This window comes from Arvicanthis niloticus, chromosome 28 (genome assembly GCF_011762505.2).
Source record: "Arvicanthis niloticus isolate mArvNil1 chromosome 28, mArvNil1.pat.X, whole genome shotgun sequence".
NCBI classification, from domain to species: domain Eukaryota; kingdom Metazoa; phylum Chordata; class Mammalia; order Rodentia; family Muridae; genus Arvicanthis; species Arvicanthis niloticus.
In genome coordinates this window covers 8,815,531-8,837,669 of record NC_133436.1, presented here as the reverse complement: position 1 = coordinate 8,837,669, position 22,139 = coordinate 8,815,531, and the positions used below count along the sequence as shown (strand labels likewise).

Sequence of the window (22,139 nt, the reverse complement as noted above, 5' to 3'; positions counted from 1 at the left end):
GCACACACACACACACCTGCTCACATGCACGCACACACACACACACACACACACACACACACACCCCTACACCTGGTGACATGCACACACATGCGCACATACACACACCTGGTGACATGCACACACATGTACACACATACCTATACACACATACACAACCATTGTAAAACAACCAATATTTTAAAATTGCGATATGAATTCTAAACACAATTTAAAATTAAATTAATTTGGGGATGTCTTAGTTAGGGTTTTACTTCTGTGTCCAGGCAGACATGGTGCAGGAGGAGCTGCGAGTTTTACATCTTCATCTGAAGGCTGCTAGCAGAATACTGGCTTCCAGGCAGCTAGGATGAGGGTCTTAAAGCCCACACCCACAGTGACACACCTACTCCAACAGGGCCACACCTTCTAATAGTGCCACTCCTTGGTCTGAACATATACAAACCATAACAGGGGATTTCACCAATTCTAAGTTAATGAGGCAAAATTGCTGCTTCGAGGTGTTAAGTTTTATATGAAAACCAGACACACAGCAAGTAGACGTGTGGAATTTAACACATGCTACCGCAGAATTTGGAGACCCCTCCTGGAAGGAAGGATTCAGGCAGTGTTCTTGAAGTGCATTTCTCTGTGTAAGAACACCACGCGAGCTGCTCTTATTTGGATGTGACTCCTTTTTCTAGTATCGTTGAAGAAATTACAAATAAAAAAAAAATCACCATTTTCCACAAAACAGTCATGGGCAGAAGAGAAAAATGAAAACAACTTTAATGGTACCCAGGGTTGGCCTCTGACTAAATTATTTCAGGCAACCAAATGGTGTATCCAAAGCAGAGCAAACATGTGTCCTCAGGATCTCTAGCAATTAACCCCTGTGGTGGTTAATACTGTCAACTTGAGGGAGTCTAGAATGACCGTGGAGACATTCCTCTGGGCATATCTGTAAGGGAGTTTCTAAATTGGGTAAACAGAGGAGAGAAGGCTCACCCTAGGGTAGATGATGCATTCTGTGGGCTGGGGGTTTTAGACTGTGTGGAAGGGAGAGAGGAGGCGAACACACATATTCATCTCTCTCTGCTTCCTGATTGCAGGTGCTATGTAGCTGTCCTGTGGCCAGCTCCCTCTCACCCCAGCTGCTAAAGCAAACCCACCCTTCCTTAAGTTGTCTTTCTCAGGGATTTCCTCACAGCAAGAGGGAAAGCAACAGATCCAGGCCTACTACCTAGTTTATAACAAGCATTGTTATCAATGTGGCAAAAACGGGCTCCGCTCTGAAGATCCAGTCTCCTTGCAAAGCCAGTGGGTGTTGTGGAAAGTAGTGTCCATGACCCAAGAAGCATGGCTTTCAGCAGTTTATGTCTTTTCTCTTTGTACAGCTGATGAGTATCTGCAAGGGAAAATTTAGAAGTTATATTTCTATGAAGGGCCAAAACAATACTGGCCAAGTATGCAGGGCTGAGTCCAGGGAAATATTTAGAACAGTCACTGGCATGGATAGACTCCATGTCCCAAGGCAATACTCCAAAAATATTCTTTCTCACACTGGACATTTTTTTTTCTTGATGTTTGGACAAGCACATGATCATAATCCAGGCAAGCGGCAGAGGGCAAAGTGCATGTGTTCAGTAAGGCATCTTCAGAGGACGAGGAAAGTAATGTTTATCAGAATTTCAGAGCCCACCTGTCCTAGTCTGCTCTCCAGGAACCTGGAGGCAGGTGGTAAAGCCGAACCAGAGAGACATGCTGTTTACTGGCTTGTTCCCTGGGGCATGCTTAGCTTGCTTTCTTACATAACCTGGCACCACCTGCCCAGGAGTGGCATTGCCTGTCATGGGTAGTGCCCTCTGTATTGATCATTAATCAAAACAGTGCCCCACAGACTTTCCTATAAGCCAATCTGATGGAGGCGTTTTCTTCTATTAAAAAGATATTTTATGTATATTGGTGTTTTGCCTGCATGTATGTTTGTGTGAGGGTGTCAGCCCCCCCCCCCCCAGAACAGAAGTTACAGACAGTTGAGAGCTGCCATGTTGGGTGCTAGGAATAGAATTTGGGTCCTCTGGAAGAGCAGCCAGTGCTCTTAACTGCTGAGCCATCTCTCCAGCCTCAGTGGAGGCATTTTCTTATGATGTTCCCACTTTCTGGATGACTCTAGCGTGTGTCAAGTTGACAAAAACTAACCTGCACACTGCTCAGCACTGTGTCTGTGGATGGTGACCTTATTAGGACCCAGAGAAGGGAGTTCTTGCTTCCGAGGAAGTTTCAGTAATTGGTATCTGTAACAGCAACAGATCTGCATGCTTTCCAGCACTGATAACTTTATTTTTTTTTTTTAACGTTTGCCAACACAGCACAGGAAAGATGGCAAATGTATTTTTACAATTTACATTTCTTGGGTGTTTATTTTACATGTTTTTATTGGTAGTCTTAACGTGTTGGCTGGAGATTTCCATAGATTAAGCATGTTAATCCTTGCTGGCCCAGATACCCCCTAGTGGACATATAAGGGAACAGCAAAATCCAGGACAACTTTGGAAAGTGCTTGAGCTTCCCGTGGTTAAAGTGTCAGAATGAGGCTGGAGAGATGGCTCAGCTGTTTAGAGCACTGGCTCTAAACTGCTCTTGCATAGGACCAGGTTTGATTCCTAGCATAAACATGGAGGCCAGTAATCATTTCTAATTCCAATTCCGGGGGGATCTGATGCTCTCTTCTGGCTTTCAAAGACACCAGGCATCTACATGGTATGCAGACATATGCATAGGCAAAATATCTATACACATAAAATAAAATAAAATAAAATAAAATAAAATAAAATAAAATAAAATAAAATAAAAATATCATGATGCTCTGACGCTGTAAGCCAACATAAAGTCTTCCATTTACAATTAAGGTCTTTGTCTGGAGGAGGTCTTGCTCTGCAGCCTATGCTAGGTCCAAATTCCTGTTTATTCAGCTTCAGCTTCCTGAGAATAAGTAATTTCTTAACCTATCCTTTCCCACCAAAGATTTCTATCAGCAAACACAAGCTACTTGAAAACATTTTGAGTGTAGGACATCGGAGAGCGGAGGAAAACGGAAGTGATTGGGGAAACAAGCCTGTCACTTTAACATGTGACTTGAAGTTATTAAAGAAATAAACGTGAAACTTGGAGTTTTGAGGGAGGCATTTCAGCTTGCCATTCCACGTGGGCTCCAGCACAAATGTGGACTTAGTGTCGGTAGTTCGGTTGCACGCCACCTTCTTAGACATTGAAGGAGGAGCACGTGACCTTTTCAATGACAAGCTCAGCTCTAAGAGTTCTTTGTGCTAAGAAACACTTGTATAGAGGCAAACCTTACTACACCCAGTGAAAATCATATCTATTAGTTTTCCCTTTGGTCTAACTTGGTAAGTGCACACACCCATGTAGGCTGTGTCCCAACCTAGATGTGGGGCATTGTCTTTCCTAGCCAGTTTGACATGACCAGTGAATAATAATCAGATTTCTATCACTATATGATACAGTGTTCTATATTAGATGGATGTCTATGCTGCTGCATGGATCTGTGAGTCTGTGCTTCTTATTTCAGAGTAGTTTTATATTGTATGGATACATATCAATTTAATTGATCCAGCTTATTTTTGATGGGCATCTTAACTGTTTTCAGATTCTGATTTTTTTAAAAAAGATTTATTTATTTATTTTACGTATACGAATACACTGTAGCTGTCCTCAGACTGTTGCGACCTGAGCAAAATGTTGAGGCCCGGGCTGCCCTGCCTTTGGCGGCCACTGTATCCTGGCCCAAGCTGCTGCTCCGGTCCTCGGGTCGGGGTTCAGCAAGAGAGAGAGTGAGGATGGACTCGAAGAATGGAGACCAGACAGAGTGTGATTCAATCCTGTTTATTCTTCAGTCTCTCTTCCTAGTCCAAGTCCCAAGTCTTGAGTTCCTAGTTCCTAGTTGTACTCCTCTTGTTCTCTTCCGAGTGCCTGCTTCTCTGCTTCTCCTCTGTCTGATTGTCTCTTACTCCAAATTGTTCTCCTTCTCTGTCCTAATTGTTTTGACTAGAGCTAAGTGTCTTCTACCTAATGTCAAGTAATCTGTTTTCCTCCAAGTTGTACTGTTTCTCTGTCTTCTCTCTGCTATGTCTGATCTCTGTTCTGTTCTGTCTCTGCCTTTTATATGTCTCACTTCTAAGCCGTGCCTCTAAGTCACACCTATAATCATGCCCTTAGGTCTTGTCTCTAAATCTGATCTCTACATTTCTAAGTCATACTCTTAAGTTACACACCTTTAATCTCACACACCTTTAATCTCACACACCCAAGGCATCTAAACCAAGATTATCAGAGTGTGCTCAGCTGTTGTAGGCTATTGTAATCCAAGTCTCATGTCAGGGTATATGGCTCAAGATGGCTGCAAAGCTGATAGCTGCTTTCTGCTAAAAGTCGGCCCCCAACATCAGACACACCAGAAGAGGGCATCGGACCCCATTACGGATGGCTGTGAGCCACCATATGGTTGCTGGGAATTGAACTCAGGTCCTCTGGAAGAGTAGTCAGTGCTCTTAACCAGTGAGCCATCTCTCCAGCCACCCAGATTCTTATTTTTATAAATAAGATAGCTATGAATATTCTCACATAAAGATTTTGGTGGCTATATGTATTCTTTTTTCTTTTTTTAAGATTTATCTTTAGAGAGTGTTTGCATGTGTGTGCAGTACCCACAATGGCCAGAAGAGGGCACAAAATTCCCAAGAACTGGAGTCTGCAGATGGTTGTGGTCAGCCTGATGTTGATATGGGGAACAGAACTTGGGAGAGCATAGAGAGTTCTCAACCTCTGAGCCATTTCTCCAACCCTAGATTTTACTTTCTCATGGATAAATAACTAACAGTGAGATTCTGGCTCATAAGGTGCCATGCGTGTTTGCTTTTTAAAGAAATTCCTGCCCAGCTTTACCCATTGGTTCCGCATTCCCACCAGAGCTGCTCAAGTTCTGACCGTCCCCTCTTCCCCCACAACTGGTTTGAATTCTTTTGTTTGCAATCTTCTGCACCCACATTTTAGCAGGTATGTGACACTATCTCATTTAGGGTTTAATTTACATTCCTCTGATGATTAATGTTTTGAGCACCTGTTCATGAGCTTACTAGCTATTTGTTTAACTTCCTTTATAAAATATTTGTTCAGTGGGGCTGGAGATACACTAGTCGCTAAGACCATGTACTACTTTTCTGAAGACTTGGGTTCAGTTCCTCAAGCCACATCTGTAACTCCAGCTGCAGGGAATCTGACACCCTCTTCTTGCCTCAGCAGATACCAGGCATGTGTGGTGCACAGGCATACATGCAGGCAAAGTGCCCATGCACATGAAAATAAAGTTTAAACATTAAATGTTTTGCCTGAATGTATTTCTGTGCACCAAATTTATGCAGTACCTGTGGAGGCCAGAAGAGGGCGTTGGATCCCTTAAGACTGGAGTTACAGATGCTGGTGAGCTGCCACATGGGAGCTGAAAATCAAATCAGGTCCTTGGGAAAAGCAGTTCCTAACCACTGAACTACTTTCCGTCCCCAAATAAATATTCTTTTTTTTTTTTTTTTAAGTTTATTTTATGTATATGAGTACACTGTGGCCGTCTTCAGACACACCAGAAGAGAGCACCAGACCCCATTACAGATGGTTGTGAGCCACCATGTGGTTGCTGAGAATTGAACTCAGGACCTCTGGAAGAGCAGACAGTGCCCTTAACCTCTGAGCCATCTCTCCAGCCCCTCCCCCACTTTAAAAAGGACTCTTGTTCACGGGGCTGGAGATGCAGCTCAGCTGATGGAATACTTGCTTAGCATGCATGGAATGTGCATAAAACTGGGCGTCGTGATGTGTGCCTATAACCCAAGAGTTCATGAAGCAGAGGCAGGAGTATCAAAAAGTTCATGGTGGGGGCTGGAGAGATGGCTCAGTGGTTAAGGACGCATACTGCTCTTCTAGAGGACCTGAGCTTGATTTTCAATACCTACACTGGGCTCCAGCTCCAGGATGATCCATCTCCTCTAGCCTATGGGTAAGAATAAAAATAAATCTTAAAAAAAAAGTTCAATATCATCCCCAGAGACATGGTGTGTTTAAAGTCACTGTGGCCCTTTTAACTGGGATGGGCTGTGCTATGGTTCCTAATGCCTTATCAATTAATCTAATTATTCCTCCTGCTTCAGACTGCTTAGCCGTGTAGTCATCGCACCGGTGATTCCGAGGAACCCAGAGAGGCCTCTGGTTATTTCGTTTATGTTTGATTTGGCATTTTCATTTTGCATCCAACGTTGCATTGCCTGTCGGCTGTAGCCATTTTTCTTGGCCACCGGCAATCTGTTGAAGGGGCGTGGCCAGGCGTTCTCAGGGCCCTTGGCATAAATTCTGTCTTTGCTTAGGACTACCACCCATTTCTGGGTCACTTGGTGTTCTCATTGCTCAGAAAAAGCTCTTCTCCTGGGTGGGGAAAAAAAAACCAAAAAACTTCCTTTCAGACAGAGGATGTCAGGGCTGGGCCATGTTCAGACTGCAGCTGTGGCATCCTTGCTACATCTATCTTCCCAAACCAGTTTGTTTTCTCTTCTTATAAGTAGGAGTTTTCTCTTCTTATAGGTAGGAGTCTTCTACCTTATAGCATGTTCTCACTAGACCTCACCATGTGGCCCTGTTTAGGCCAAGCACACGAGGGAGGTGGGACAGTTCTCCTTCAGACTCAATGTCTAAGAAACTGCTCTGAAAAATGAAAATCCTTGCTTGGGACAGATCCAGCTAATCCCTGTGCAGGGTTAGGAAAGAAGATTGCCCCAGGCTGGTGGGATCAAATGGGCCTGGGAGAGTTTCATTCTCAGGGTTTTTATCGTTGGCTTTTATCTATCTGGTCACTGAGATCTGAAGACTCTGTTGCAGGACTAGAGGGCAGAGGGTGGGAAGGTCCCGCCCCGAGAGCCTGTCAATCAGGAAGATGGGGGACTGGTTCTGCTCTGAGAGTCTGTCAGTCAGAATGGGGAGATACAGAACTGCGTAGCCAATTTTACTCTAGTCAAGTTTGGAAGATAGGATTTCTAGCATCCCTGAAGTCACTTCTGTCCCAAACGGTATAGCAGGACAGTGTACACTGGGCTGTCTGTCAGCATGTTCTGTGAGTCCGACATGTCTTCCTTCTGTCTCTCTAGTTACCAGCTCTTCCAGCTCTCTGGATTCTCAAAGTCAGAAGGGAACATTGGACTTTGAAGCTATCTTCCTGTGATCGACAATCAACATCTAGGATTGGGCAGAGTTGATTCCAGGAGAGGACACATTTGAGGATACGACTGAAGCGCGCCTGCTTCCCTAGGTCAGCAAGAGTCAAGCCCCCTCACCCTCGGCCCCCACCCAGGTACTAAGAGGCTTTGGAAAGTAAGAAATGGGGCTTAGGATAGAAGGAGGGGATTCCAACCCAGGGAGCAGGGGTCCACTTCTGGGTTCTGCCGCTCCATCACATACGGACTCCACCTCTCACTAGTCTCCACTATGAATCTACCGCCTGGCTTCCTGTGTTACCCTGTGTGATAGTCAACATTGATTGTTAACGTGACTCACCTAGGAGCCCAGCCTCTCGGCATGCCTGTCAGGAATTATCTCTTAGGTTGATTGGCTTTGGAAGCCTCTGAGCAGTGGCGTTCATACCATGGGTCAGGGTTCCGGACTGAATGCGAGGAAGGAAGCCCGCTGAGTAGCTGCGTTCATTGTTCTCCGCTTCCTGACTGCTGATGGAATGTGACCGGCTGCCCCAGGCCCCTGTTCTCCTGACTTCCCCGCCATGACCGATTGGACCCCTTGAACTGTGAGCCAAAAATCCTTCCTTAAGTTAATTTCACGTTATCTTTTCTCCTCCCTTGCTCCCCTGAGCCCCTCAAGGCTGGCCTTTTTCATCTTTCTGTCGTTTGACAGGAGGAAGAGGCGTGTTTTAAAGAACTCTGAAAAGTATGACTTATCTTGCAGGAGTGCAGTCTAGAACTTCGATGGAAGAAAAGTTGGGGGCCACAGACTTCTCTTCCCCGGGGCTCGGTTGGCCCTGTTCCTGCTCTTTCTATACCTCCTTCCCCCTCAAATCTTCCCACCTCTGAAGAAAACGATTCCTCCCAACGACAAACCAAGCACAGAAATAGCCGTCCTATTTGTGACTTAAATGCAAACAGCTTTATTTTTACAGTTAGTTGCTGTATTTTCTCTAAGCATAAATCATTACCTACCACAAATGAAACTCCAGCCCCATCTGTGATAGTTCCTGTTTTGTTGGTGGTGCCAATTAGTCACAAAACAATTGGCACCTTCCCCCACCCACTTACTCTGTGGGAGGAGAGCGGATCCCTTGCAGCGGCCCCCTCCCCTGGAGACCAGCTGACCTCTTAGCTTCCTGGGAGCTCTGCTCTGCATTCACCTGGTGACCAGGATCAACTTCCAAACTGGGTGACTTGTTGTCCTCTGCCAAAGTGGCCAGGCATCTCTGTTTGCGATAAGAGATGGGAAAAAGCAAATTGGTACTCTCCTCTGTTCTATTGACTTAAACAATGACGTTGGAGTCTTCTCTCTAGTTGGTCACTCTGCTCAGGGTTCCGCTACCCGCCAGGGGGACAACTGTTCACCAAATCTGGACTGTCTCAGCTCTAAGAAAGCGGCCGATGTGGATAGAGGAGCAGAGAAGAACTCCTTTCTTCCTCCTTTCCCCTCCCCCATGCCATGCCAGAGGACCTCTTGGCCAGCCCCTTTCTTGGCTCTCAGTGGATCCTACTGGCTCCTCTTACGAATCCCTCCCCACGGTGTGCCCTTCCTTTTCTACCTTGCAGTTTGTCCTTAGTGGGGTTTCCTTTCTCTCTCTGACTTTGCTCCTGAAACTTACACTTCTCCAGGAGGCAGGCCTTCCCTTCTGTTGGGACATGGAAATCAGGTAACGTGGAAGTGTTTTCGACATCTGGCCAGAGCTCAGGTTCTGTTGACTTACCCTCTGTCTGTCTGCGCCTGCTCCTGTGACCAGCTGTGTTCTGAACGTCTTTGGGGTTAAACCCCTGTCTTGTGGTCCCTACCCTGGCCCCTGGAGAACTGAGCCCTGGGCTTTCTGCAGGGCAATTGTGCTCCTGCCCTTCAGACCTGCTTTGGAAAGAGTTTGAGTGGACATCTGCTTTCCAATGGGTTGGAATTGCGTTCCCTCTCCTTTGATCTGACTGGTTCCAGGGTCATTGCTGCTTCGCTGTGGTAGCTGGAGGAAGCCCCTGGAAAAGAAGAGGTGTGGACAGGAGTGGAGGGAGGGTGACTCTTCACTGTGGGCGTGGCTACTTGAGATCCAGGTGATCTACAATTCTCTCGCTTGGTTTTATCTTGGGTTTTGGAGAAAAGTGGTCAGAAGTCAGGGGAAAGATTTTTAATGCTGTGCTTCTGAGTTCCTGTGTGAGAACCTGTATCTAACAATTCCTGGGAAGGAACTTCCCTGTGTACTGCCACAGGGCAGACAAACCTCCTCTGCCACAGATCCCTCTACCTTGGCTTCCTTTCCTCTCCATTGCCTCAGCCCAACTTTCTGCACTAAACCATTCATGATATATTCCAAGGACATATTGTAAGAGAGATATATTGTAAGAGAGAATGCATACTGAATTATTTATCCATGTGCCTCTCACTGTGCAGATTTAGACATACATGTCCCTTTTAATCCCCACACCTTTTTGAGGTAATATTAAAAATCCATTTTATGGTGAAGAACATCGAGTCTTCAAGAGCTCAATGCAGGTCACTTGATTACTTCTGAGCTCAGCCAGGAATAGGAATGGTTCTATGTATTCTGCCCTCTAAGACATCATAATGTCTCAAGAGCACCATTCTCCTTATCCCAGGCTATACCTTGTCTTTGAGGGTGATGGGCCATTTTGTGCTATCCCCAGCCCATTCCCACTGTGGATCAGGGTACAGATTTTCACTTGTGTGTCAGCGGATGATGCCATTTGAAGTTCCGCTTCTGCTGATAAGCGTGGGACCATCTGCCTAGTGCAGCTCAAATATTTCAGCAGTGGGAGAGCAGTTCTGACTTCAGAGACTCGTCTGCAGCCATCCTGGGAGATGCTGGGGCAGGGGACCTGGTGGGCTGGCGGGGTATGGGTGCCATAGGACTCAAAGGAGCCATCCTGTTGCCTTGGACCCTTCCTGAGCAAAGGCCACCAGTGAGTCTACACTCCAGCGTGTGGAGTTGTTCAGATGCTCTTGACAAGCGCAGTAAGTTCTCTCCGGTTCTGAGAGCTGTCACCCGGGCAGCAATTTCTATGCCGATTGCTTTTTGTGGAGTCATATTTGCTGTCAGTGTGTACTGGCAAAAACTTCTGTCTCCCACTGCCTTCATTTGGGGAAATTTGCTTTTCTGTTGGTGTGTGTGTGTGTGTGTGTGTGTGTGTGTGTGTGTGTGTGTGTGTGTGTGGGGGGTGGGGGGAGGAATGTTTCCAGATCCGGATATCCAACTTTCAGGTTGAAATTTGTACTATAGCTTCATTGTCTTGACTCACAGCCGGGAAGGTATAGAATAATCAGAGGACTGATTCACAGATTGGATGGTGGACGCAGATGCTTTCAAGGTTGCTTCAGGAGTAAGAGAGGGACTGGGCTATAACCGTATTTGATTCCTGTATAGAAACGGCTTGACAGAGCCACCAGGCATGGCTAGAGGCAAGCTGGGCAGGTTTCTCTTTGCTTTCCTTAGCACCAAAGTTTGTGAAGCCCTGTCCAGCCCCGTGGTGACAGAGCAAGTACTAAGCAGGCTTTGGCGTATCTTAGTGGTATTTCCCAGCCAGGGTGGGTGGGGTGAATGAGCAAGGAGGGTACCGGCTATTGTCACATGTGTGTGACAGTAAGAAGGAGATCACAAACTGGCCTCTGGAGTAGGGAGGCTCATCACTGTGGACAATTAAAGACTGACGAGCTCTGGTGTCAGGCTGTCCTACATTTTGAAGGGCATTCAGCCACTAGATGTAGGAGCACGCTCAGGTGGGCTTGAACTCTAAACGGCCAGGCATGCCAAATGCCCCAAAGGAAACAATACCCCTCCACCCGGGGAAAACAGTGCACTAAGTCGATTCTCTTGCAAACTCCGAAGGGTGGGGACTGGTCCTTGCTTCTCTGGTTGTGGTGGGAGGGTGACGTGTCAACACAGGACAGCCGTTCTGCCCCGCACATGCTCTTCTGTGTCCTCCTTGCCATGGAAATGCCATCTCACAAATGGCTTTCTATTTGTGCAGGTTAGTGTATATACACAGAGAGAGAGAGAGAGGGAGAGGGAGAGGGAGAGGGAGAGGGAGAGGGAGAGGGAGAGGGAGAGGGAGAGGGAGAGGGAGAGGGAGAGGGAGAGGGAGAGGGAGAGGGAGGGAGAGGGAGAGGGAGAGGGAGAGAGGGAGAGGGAGAGGGAGAGAGAGGAGAGAGAGAGAATGCACCCTTTTCTTTGCATCTGTACACTAAAGTCTGCCTGGTGTCAACTTCTCTGTGGTTGCCTGGGAACGAAAGCAGGTTTCACATGCATACTCCTCCAACTCCTAGTTTATTGTTGTTTCTCTTTTTTTTTTTTCTTACTTTTCTACCTCTATCCTTTCTTTCCCTACCCCAAACTAACTACCTCCCACCCTTCCCCCCACCGAGCTCCTGACCCTCTCTCAGAAGATATGTTTCAAAATGGGAGTCTGGGGCTGAGGAAAGACTGTTTGAGTGAGCAGGAAGACAAAAGGGGACACCTGCTCCTGAGCTTCTAGAGAATGCACATAAAGATGTGACATTTGTTATTTTAAAGAATTAAAATGTATTATTGTTGTGTGTGTGCACATGCGTGGGGGCATGAGTGGAGGTCAGGGGAGAACCTTATGGAGTCAGTTCTCTCCTTCCACCTTAAGTGGGTTCTAGGACTTGAACTCCGGTCCTCAGGCTTGCACACAAGTGTCTTCTGTCCCCACTCGTTCTCCCTGAATCTGTTCTAGCTGAATCTGCTACCAGCTCCACTGTGCAAGTGCTCCTCACACATTCTGGGGAGAGATGAGTGTAAGCCCCAGGAGGAGCTGTCAGGGGCTTGGCTCTGCAAGCTCCCATCTTTCCACAGTTACAGAGTCCACCATGCTTGTTTTCCCTGCTTGCTGATTCATCCTGACATTTCCACAAGGCTCCTGTTGGCAAAGGACTTTCCAATCTCTAGATTTTCAGTTTCTCGTTTTCTCCTATCTCAGCCTCCCAGAAATACGTAAAAAATGCCAAATTGTGTGAAGGAGCCAAGGTTTAGAGGGGCCAGGCTTCTTGGCTTAGGGCTTGCATCTGTGATCAGCTGGCTTGAAAGCTAAGCTCCTGAGCCAGACAGCTTCAGGCACAGACAGCAGAGACCTCTGCGCTGTAACGGTGCACAATGAAGTGCTCTTTTGCGTTCTCTGCCACATCTACTGAGAAAACAATGACCATTCTCAGAAGTAAGGTTGGCCACATTCTAGGCCCTTGACACGCTGAAGTCAGAGCCCCTAGAGGAATCTTGCTGAGGGATTGAAGCCACATCCAAGTAGATTCCAGTCTCCTTGGAAAGAAAAGGAAGAGGCTCTGACTTGACGAATAGCATGGAAATAATAAGAAGCTGGCTGTCGTTTCCTCTGTCTTCAGCAATCCACAGAAGGCAGTTAGGGGTGTCATGCCTGGGTTCTGTCCCAAGACAAGGGACATGAGCATTGGCCTTTGCAACACCTCACCATTTCAGAGGCTATGTCTTTTGTTATGGTGCGTCTTCAGTGCTTTGAGCCTGGACAGGCGAGGCCATACTTAAAAGAGACACTGTGGAACCTGCTTCAAATCTGGCTACTGTGACTTAGCCAACCACAACAGTTAAAGACAGGTCTGAGGCTGGAGAGATGGCTCAGTATGCACTGTCCTTGCAGAGGATCCAGTTTTCAGCTCCTAGCCCACACTGGACAGCTCACAGCCACCTGTAACTCCAGCTCCAGGGTGTCTCATGGCCTCTTCTGGCCTCGGTGGCCACTGCACTCAGGTCCACACGTGCGCACACACACACACACACACACACACACACACACACACACACACCCTGAGGGATGGATGGATATATATTGCATATTACATATTATACATTACATATTATATATATTATATATAATATATTATATATATTTGTAATTAAAAATAAGAAATGAAAATCTTATCTATCTATCTATCTATCTATCTATCTATCTATCTATCTATCTATCTATTTATTTTTAGAATTTCATGGATGAGGGCCCAGGAACCCCATTTTCCAATTTCTTCCTTCTTGGAGTTTAGAAAGATTTATCTTATCTCTCAGGCTTCCAAGATACAGAAGACAGTGTAGAGAAGGGAAAACATTATATGTTAGTTCCAGTGCCTTCCCTCAACGCCTGCAGAACTATCAACCCATCTTTCAGTATTTGTTGATTCCAAAGAGACGAACCCCATGGAACTGGGGCAGCTTAGGCAGCAGCACGCTGAGTAGCAAGGCAGTGTTGGTGAGGAAACGAGCAGCATCATACTTGGTGTAGAAGCTGGCCAGCAGGTAGCTAGGGAGAGAAAAAATAGGACGACTGGGGTTGGCCTCCCATATTCACATTCATGCCTTACCCGTGACCTTCTTTTCTATTTTGAATTATTAGTTTTATTGCATGTAGTCCAAAATGATTCCGGCTAATCAATGGGATTTACTACGAGGTTCATGATATAATCAAAAGGCATCTTTAACTAGCAAAAAAAAAAAAAAAAAAAAAAAAAAAAAAAATAATTTCATGGATGAGTACTGTGTTTGCACCATTCGCCCTTTCTGGTACTTCCGACCACTCTCCTCTTCCCCACTCCCTCTCGAACTCATGGACCTCTTATTCAACTATTATTGCTACTTATATATACACTCACATATGCATATACATTTATAAAGACAACCTTAAGAGCCCCTTTAGCATTGCCGTATGCCCATGTGTTTAAGGCTAGCCACTTGGAGTTAGATAATGATCCAGGGACTCATTCCTAGAGAAGGCAGAGCTTCTCGCTCTCTCTCGGCAGCCATTAATAATCTGTAGCTTCTCACCTAGGGGTAAGAGCTCGCAATCCTTCCCTGTCTTTCTTGGCATGGCAACTGGTATTGTCATTTTTTAGGTCTTATTAGGCAGCTGCATTTTTGAGATTTCACGGGTGTAGCCTCTCTGGCCTATATTGAAGACAGAATCTTGACACAGACGTCCTGGGCTTCTGGCTCTCACAATCTTCCCATCCCCTCTTCTCTGAGGTTTCTGACCCTTAGTTGTAGGGGCTGAAAAGTAGAATCTTAAAAAAAAAAAAGATTTATTTATTTATTTGTTATGTATATAGTGTTCTGCCTACATGTATACCTACACACCAGAAGAGGGCATCAGCTCTCTGGTTACGAGCCACCATGTGGTTGCTGGGAATTGAATTCAGGACCTCTGGAAGAGCAATCAGTGTTGTTAACCTCTGAGCCATCTCTCCAGCCCCCTCCCCCCCCCCAAGTAGAATCTTAAAAAAACGAACAAACAAAACCCAAAGATCTCAGAGAATTTATGTAGAGGTGTCTGTGTCCCAGAAAAACAAACAGTTCAACAGAGGATGCCTACCATCAAAGAGCTACCAAATGCCAGGAAAAAAGATCCCAGATTGTAAGATCAATTTGTGACATGTGACAGTTTAGGGATGTAATATAACCTCTACTGATTTTGAAGAAAACAACACCCCCCCCCCCAAAAAAAAAACCCCAAACAAACCTCTTACATTCAGGTGAGTGTACAACTGTCTACCATTGTTTTAATTCCTACAGATAGGTGGGTTGTGCCAAGCATTGTCTTTCTGCTACTTCTCAAGGTGGGTAGTGTCTGCTTGAAGAAGGCAGCCCAGCAGGGAGGGGATGGAGGAATGGGGCCCTGGCAGAGGAAACCCCAGCAGACAGGGCGGGAGGGCATTGCTGTGGGACATAAAGGGGGATATGGACCCATGCTAAATGGAAAAGTATCCCGAAGCAGGGCACAGTGGCAGCGTGGGCTGCTCAGTCACAGAGGCGGGCTGTTTGCACACACGTGAATGACTGGAGCCAGGTACCTTACTGTCACAGAAGGAAGTTCTAAACAGGGAGATGTTGGTAAAGATGTATGTGTTTGTGTATGCTCACACATTTTATGGATCTGATTGTAAGTGCCTGTATGTATGTGATTGTAAATTTGAGCATATATATATATATATATATATATATATATATATATATATACATATATGTGTGTATATGTATATATATGTATATGTATAGTGATGAAAAGTTAGAAGCAATTGGTAAGTTCAAGGTTAGAGGATTAGTAAAAAATAAATACATTTTAGAGACTACCCTGATAGGAAGAAATATAATATGTTATCAAATGAGAAAATGTATGATAACAACCCTTATCCTAGGCTGATCCCAATTTTTAAAAAATGTGTTAGAGCCATTAGGAAAAAAAATGCAAGGAACTATTCCAAGTGTTTAATAAGGTTAATTCTGAGTACTCGTCTTACATGTAAAATTTCCAAATATTCTGCAACGAGAACATATTGTTTTATAATAGGAATAAAAGGTAATACAAATTAAAATCTCCCCATTTTGAATTATAGCTAAGTAGCTTACAGAGGAACCCATTAAGATGGGTTTTTTTTTTTTTTGGAGGGGGGTCTTTTACCCAGGTAGGAATGGTATAATCTGTCCCCAAGGGCCACTCTGCTTCTTAATGGCTTTTATAGAACTCTCTATATAGACCATGCTGTCTTCCAGCTTGTAGCAATCCTCCTGCCTCTGTGATTACAAATATGAGCATCAAGACAGACTTTCAATGTGGAGAGGACACAGGAATCCTGGCCCCACACAGATGAGATCATAATTTGAAATCAAACTTAGGTCCCAGAGGGCAATGAGTCCTCTCCATCAGGGAACATGGTGCCTTCAGGTCCTCCAATAGGAGGGGAGTGGCAGGCTAAAGTGGAAGACAAAGTTTAAGCATAAGAAGACTTCTGCAAGAGGTGAGGCCTGCAGCAGGGTGAGGGAGCAGGGCTTAGGTCGGGGCTTCTGGCTTGCTGGACCCTGTGTTAGTCCACCTTCCAAACTCTTTAGCTTCCATTTGTCTGTGAAGTGAGAGGCTCGGCTAAACCAATGCTTTCCTCTCTCTGTTGAGTGGGAAACGAGCTGGGCTGTTGGCTGGCTGCCAGGAGACCCGGCCAACTCTCTGATTAGGATCTGTGAGCATTTTCAGGCACCACTGTGCACAATCGTGGGTGGTGGAGCCCTACCCCCCCCCCCAGGTTGTGCCTTGCAGAGGCTCTGGCATTAATCTTTAATTTTCTTCCCTGTTAGATCAGGACTGCGATGGCTTCCCTCCCAGCCTCTCACACTGGTGATAAGAGGTCCGTTGTTAGGCAGCAAATGAGTCTTTGGATGGTAAAGTCTGCACTCTGATTCTCTCTAGGAAGTGCTTCCATGAGGAACAGGGAGGAGGGAACAAAACTCTGTGATACTGCCCATGCCTTCTGACTAACGATGCCACCAGCTGCCCCAGGCCTCTAGCCCTCTGTCCCCAGCTGAGGTTCTCACCACTGTAATCTCCACCAAGACCCGACAGGATGAGCTGTCCTTCTGCTTGTCTACCACTGCCAGCCGGGTAAACATGCAGTCTGCAACTACAGTTACTCTATAACGAGGTGATTTGCATGTCTGGACAAAGAGCCTGCTGTCCTAGAGCTGGGTCTACCTGGAGACAGGAAGTGGCCCCAGACTAGTCATCCTGCCAGGGAGGTGAGGCCCCTCATCAGGGAGCTCAGTGGTGGTGTTTGTGGGCTGCTGGGAAAGTGTCACTGTGGCTGGAGGAAATTCCAGGCTCCACTATTTTGTCAGTGAGCTGCCACTTTGGTTCTGCTTCGCGAGGCCAAATCCCCCAGCTGCTCACAGCAGATGTGCAACAGATAAGACAGCTAGGAGCCTTGAAGAGGATGGGGATTGGAGAGATGGGCACACAGGGCCAGCTGGTTCCCAGGCCTCCCAAACTGCTGCTGGACAGTTGGAAATTCCTCTTGCTTAAGTAACATTTGGAATGTGATTTTTTTTTTTTTTTTAAGCAGTGTGTTTGTTTCAGTAAAATCTCACCCTAACAAAACGACGGAAGGATTATATGCATTGTTGTTTTTTTTTTTTTTTAGTGATAATTAGTTTTTGTAATTTAACTGTTTCCATTCCAATCCGTGATCAAGATCAGCCTGACTGTGCAGCTCATGAGTTTTACTCTGAGAAAACAGTGTTCACTCCCTAGGATGCCCTGGGCAGAAGTGCACCTCCATGCTCAGCTGGTCAAAACCGTTCTTTTTGTGATGCTAGGACTGAGACAGGGTCTTACTACCTAGTCTTGGCTAGCCAGGAGTTCACTGTGTAGACCAGGCTGGCCTTGACTTTGTAATGCTCTTCCTCCTTCCTCCTGACCGATAGGATTACAGACATAAGCTATCATGTCCAGCTAGTAGGGACATTCTGTACCTCCTGCCTTTATGCATGTTCCTGTCCACAGTGTCCTTTTTCCTTAAAATGCCTTTTCCCCTTATTCAGCAAACAAACTCCTACCGACCCTTCAAAACCTCCCTTAAAACCATATAAAAAACCTTGCTGTGTGCTTGCCTGGTTTTGGCAAGCTCTCCTTCATTCCACTCACTAGATTAAATTACATTCACTTCTTTCTCCCCGGCAAAACTACACTGTGGTTCTTATTTTTAACACTGTGTACAATGATTTAAAATTATATCTTGAAAGAATGGAGAAAGCCGGTTCCCTTACCGTGAAAAGAAATCTCTAACTATGGAATTGAATAAGGTTGGTTTGATTTTTATTTTTTTTAAAGACATGCAGTTGGGCCTAAAGTGTTCAAACAACTTTCTCAACTCTTTCTGTGAATTTAGTTAGAAGCTTTTCTGGGAAAGGGAGAAAAGTTGAATGGAAATTTAAAAAAAAAAAAAAAACCTGGATCATAAAATGAAAGTGTAGGACATGCCTTAGAGTAAGAAGAAACAGGCTAAGAATTTAGGGCTCTGGAGTAAGGAGCGGGGCGGGAGGCAGGCACAGGGGTGGGGATCCCTTGCACCCCACTATTACAATCAAATAGGAGAGTCCTCTTTCTCAAGAGTTGATTGCGTTCGAGGTCTAGAGGGACCCAGATATATGAGACTTGTCTGAGACCACCGTCACCTCCCTAAGAACCCAGCTTACATCTGGTTTTACAAATTCCCAGTATTTGGTTTGGCTTTGCTCCTAAGAACTTGCACTGTCCATCTTTGTATGAGAAATTTCATTTTGTGAGCATTTAAAGCCTGAGCTGTCCTACAGGGTGGTCACTTGTCACCTGCTCCTATTCAGCACAGGAAGTGTGGTTCATCTGCTAAGAATATATCATTTCCTATAGGGTGGCCACCGGTCACCTGGTCCTATACAGCACAGAAGATGTCACTCATCTAATAAGGTAGACAGTACGTATGGGGGACACATCCTTTTTTTTTTTTCATTTTTAATTTCATATTGGATATATGATGAATATGATATTTTAAACTCATTGAGTTAGATAAAATAGAACATCAGAATAAATTTCCCTGGCTTATTTTTACTTCTTTAAAAAAGATTTATTTAATTTTACTTGGATGAGTGTTTTTGCCTGTAGGTATGTACTTCCGTACGTGTATGTATCACCTGCATGTCTGTATCTGCAGAGGTCACAAGATGGCATCAGATTCCCCCATTTGGATGCTTGTAAACCACTGTGTAGGTGCTGGGAATTGAACCTGGGTCTTCTGTAAGAGCAGTAAGTTTCTAGCCACAAAGCCATCTCTCTAGCCCCTGTCTATTCATTTTATTTTGTGTTTATGAGTGGTTTGTTTACTTTTTTGCCTGCATGTATGTTTGTGTACCATATGCCAAGTGTCGTTGGAGGTCAGAATAGGGTGTTGTATCCCTCAAAACTAGAGTTGCAGGTTGTTTAGGCGCACCCATGTGGGTGCTGGGTATAGAACCTGGGTCCTCTGTGAGAACAGGAGGTGCTCTTAGCCACTGAGCCACCTCTCCAGCCTCTATAATTTCTTGCCACAATGTCAGGGTTATGATTTGTAGCTCTCTCTTTTATTTTATTTATTTCTCTCTGTGTGTATTCATAAGCGTGCAGGTACACATGTATGTGGGTGGGTACATATGTGGAGACCAGAAGTCAGTCTTGAGTGTTGTTCCTCAGGTGTTTTGCACTTTTTTTAAAAAAATAGGATCACTTACTGGCCTGGAACTTGCCACTTAGAGTAGGCTGGCTGGCCAGAAAGCTCTAAAGATTTCTCCATCTCTGTCTTCCCAGTGCTGAGGTTACAAATATGTGCCACCATACCTAGCTCTTAAAAATACATACTTTTATGTGTATAACTTCTTATCTGTGTGTGTATGTGTATACTACAAGTGTACAGTGTCCACACAAGCCAGAAGAGGACACCATATGTACCAGAACTGGAATTACAGATTATGAGTCTCTATATAGATGCTGGGAACTAAACCCAGGTCCTCTGCAAGAGAAGCAAGTGCTCTTAACCACTGAACCATCTCTCCAGGCCCCACATCTAGGTTTTGTTGTTGTTTATTTATTTTTTGCTTTTTAAATGTGGGTTTAGAGGATCCAACTCCGTTCCTTGTGCTTGCAAAGGTCACACGTTCCTAAACTGAGCCACCTCCCACCCCTAGCTGTCTCTTCTATTGCAATTCTTGAAGTTTTCATACGTTTTGTTTGTTTGACTTATCTACAGAAAATGACCTGAAGTGGCCCAGTGAAAGAAATCCTCATGGACCAGTCAAATATGACATCCCTTGCTGAGGAGAAAGCCATGAATACCTCGAGCAGAAATGCCTCCCTGGGGAGCTCTCATCCACCCATTCCCATAGTGCACTGGGTCATCATGAGCATCTCCCCTTTGGGCTTTGTGGAGAATGGGATCCTCCTCTGGTTCCTCTGCTTCCGGATGAGGAGAAATCCCTTCACAGTCTACATCACCCACTTGTCCATTGCTGATATCTCTCTCCTGTTCTGTATTTTTATTCTGTCCATTGACTATGCTTTAGACTATGAACTCTCTTCTGGTCATTACTACACCATCGTGACATTATCGGTGACTTTTCTATTTGGCTACAACACGGGCCTCTATCTGCTGACGGCTATTAGTGTGGAGAGGTGCCTATCGGTCCTCTACCCCATCTGGTACAGATGCCACCGCCCCAAGCACCAGTCGGCATTCGTCTGTTCTCTTCTATGGGCACTTTCATGCTTGGTGACCACCATGGAGTATGTCATGTGTATTGACAGCGGAGAAGAAAGTCACTCTCGGAGTGACTGCCGGGCGGTCATCATCTTCATAGCCATCCTCAGCTTCTTGGTCTTCACTCCGCTCATGTTAGTGTCCAGCACCATCTTGGTGGTGAAGATCCGGAAGAACACGTGGGCCTCCCATTCATCGAAGCTGTACATTGTCATCATGGTCACCATTACCATATTCCTCATCTTCGCCATGCCCATGCGGGTCCTCTACCTGCTGTACTACGAGTACTGGTCAGCCTTTGGGAACCTGCATAACATCTCCTTGCTTTTCTCCACCATCAACAGCAGCGCCAACCCTTTCATCTACTTTTTTGTGGGCAGCAGTAAGAAGAAGCGCTTCAGGGAGTCCTTAAAAGTGGTCCTGACCAGGGCTTTCAAAGACGAAATGCAACCCAGGCGCCAGGAGGGCAACGGCAACACTGTATCCATTGAGACAGTGGTCTGAGCTCCCAGGCACAGAGACGGCATCGGCAACACTGTATCCATTGAGACAGTGGTCTGAGGACAGCAGGAGGGATTGTGGACAGACACAGTGGAATACGGGTGGCTTTCGATCTGTGCTTAAAGTGCAATCTAAGTCCATTTAAATATCCTAAATATGATATGGAGGGAAGCATTCTACATGCATGGGGGTCTAATCAATGATGAGCTTGTATTGTTACCTAGTATCTTCTGGGAATGCGTCCATACTTGATGGGGCTCTGTCTTTTCTATTGTTATCAAAGACTCACTCTTCTCTTAGCTGTCTGGTAGTGATCAACAATGAACTATAAAAACTGCTCAGCAGGAAGCATCCCAAATCTGACCTGGAGAACCCGGGGAGGCCGTGCGATGACTGCTGTGTGCTCCTATGTGACCTCAGGCAAATGGCTTTGGGGAGCCCGATTTCCTCCCTTAGTGAAAAAAACTGACAGTCTGCTCAGACTGCTCAGCTCATTGTCCACTATGATGAGGTAGGCAAAGCTCCCAGCTCATTGTCAAAGAACAGTAAATATCCGTCTCTCCTCATCCTTTAACTAGAACACAAAGTGCTTATACAAATATTGCCTTGTGTTTGTAAACCTCAAATGTAGACCCCAAAGGTCTTTTGGCTTGTAGCTCAGAAGCCTTCTGTGGTCTAACACCTCCCCTGAAACATCAGCAATTGTTACAATCAAGGCACCCACATATTGGGACATCACTTTACATTCTGGAAACAAACATTTGTTCTCTCTTGGAAGAGTTTCCCATGACTTTTCCTTTCCTTGGGGAATAACACTTGGAATGGAAGCCTATACTTGGAAGTCTTTTCACTGAATATACAATTTCACAGATGCAACTTAATTCAGGAGTTTCTGAGGACTAATGTGCTCTTGTCCCCCAGAGTGATGGGCTATCTATAGCTTGGAAGGTCTTGCCTGCAGCTTCATGCACATCTCTGCACCTGATGCCTTTTTCCTGAGGCTCTGTGTGGGTGTGTGCGCATGTGCACACATATACTCATGCTGCAGCTTACATATGTGTGAGCGTGTGTCTGCATATGTGAAGGGCGTGCATGCATGTATGTGAGTGTGCATGTTGTGCTCACGGCTGGACAGGGAATCTTCATTGCTTTCCACCTTTATTCATGGAGACAGACTCTCTCAGTCGAATCCAGAGTCACCAATTGGGATAGTTCAACATCCTAGCTTGCCTTGAGGATCCTTGTTTCTATTTTCCAAACACAGGGCTTACAGA

At 45.5% G+C, this 22,139-nt stretch overlaps 1 protein-coding gene and 1 long non-coding RNA gene across 2 annotated transcripts; one reads left to right on the top strand and one right to left on the bottom strand.

Annotated features, from left to right (window-relative positions):
- Positions 1-594: 594 nt before the first annotated feature.
- Positions 595-11,291, bottom strand: LOC143440049 (uncharacterized). The gene is made up of 3 exons (XR_013107958.1): positions 8,834-11,291; positions 8,400-8,500; positions 595-1,387 (listed from the first exon to the last, which is right to left on the bottom strand). It is a non-coding gene; the product is annotated as an uncharacterized LOC143440049 (long non-coding RNA).
- On the top strand, positions 10,115-21,337 carry Mas1 (MAS1 proto-oncogene, G protein-coupled receptor). Its single transcript, XM_076926658.1, has 2 exons — positions 10,115-10,257; positions 19,858-21,337. The coding sequence occupies exon 2, from the start codon at positions 19,894-19,896 to the stop codon at positions 20,866-20,868; it is 975 nt and encodes a 324-aa protein (XP_076782773.1). The 5' UTR covers positions 10,115-10,257; positions 19,858-19,893; the 3' UTR covers positions 20,869-21,337.
- Positions 21,338-22,139: the final 802 nt, after the last annotated feature.

Excerpts from the sequence above, each read along its gene's own strand:
- Mas1 (XM_076926658.1), top strand. The coding sequence starts at position 19,894 with ATGGACCAGTCAAATATGACATCCCTTGCTGAGGAGAAAGCCATGAAT.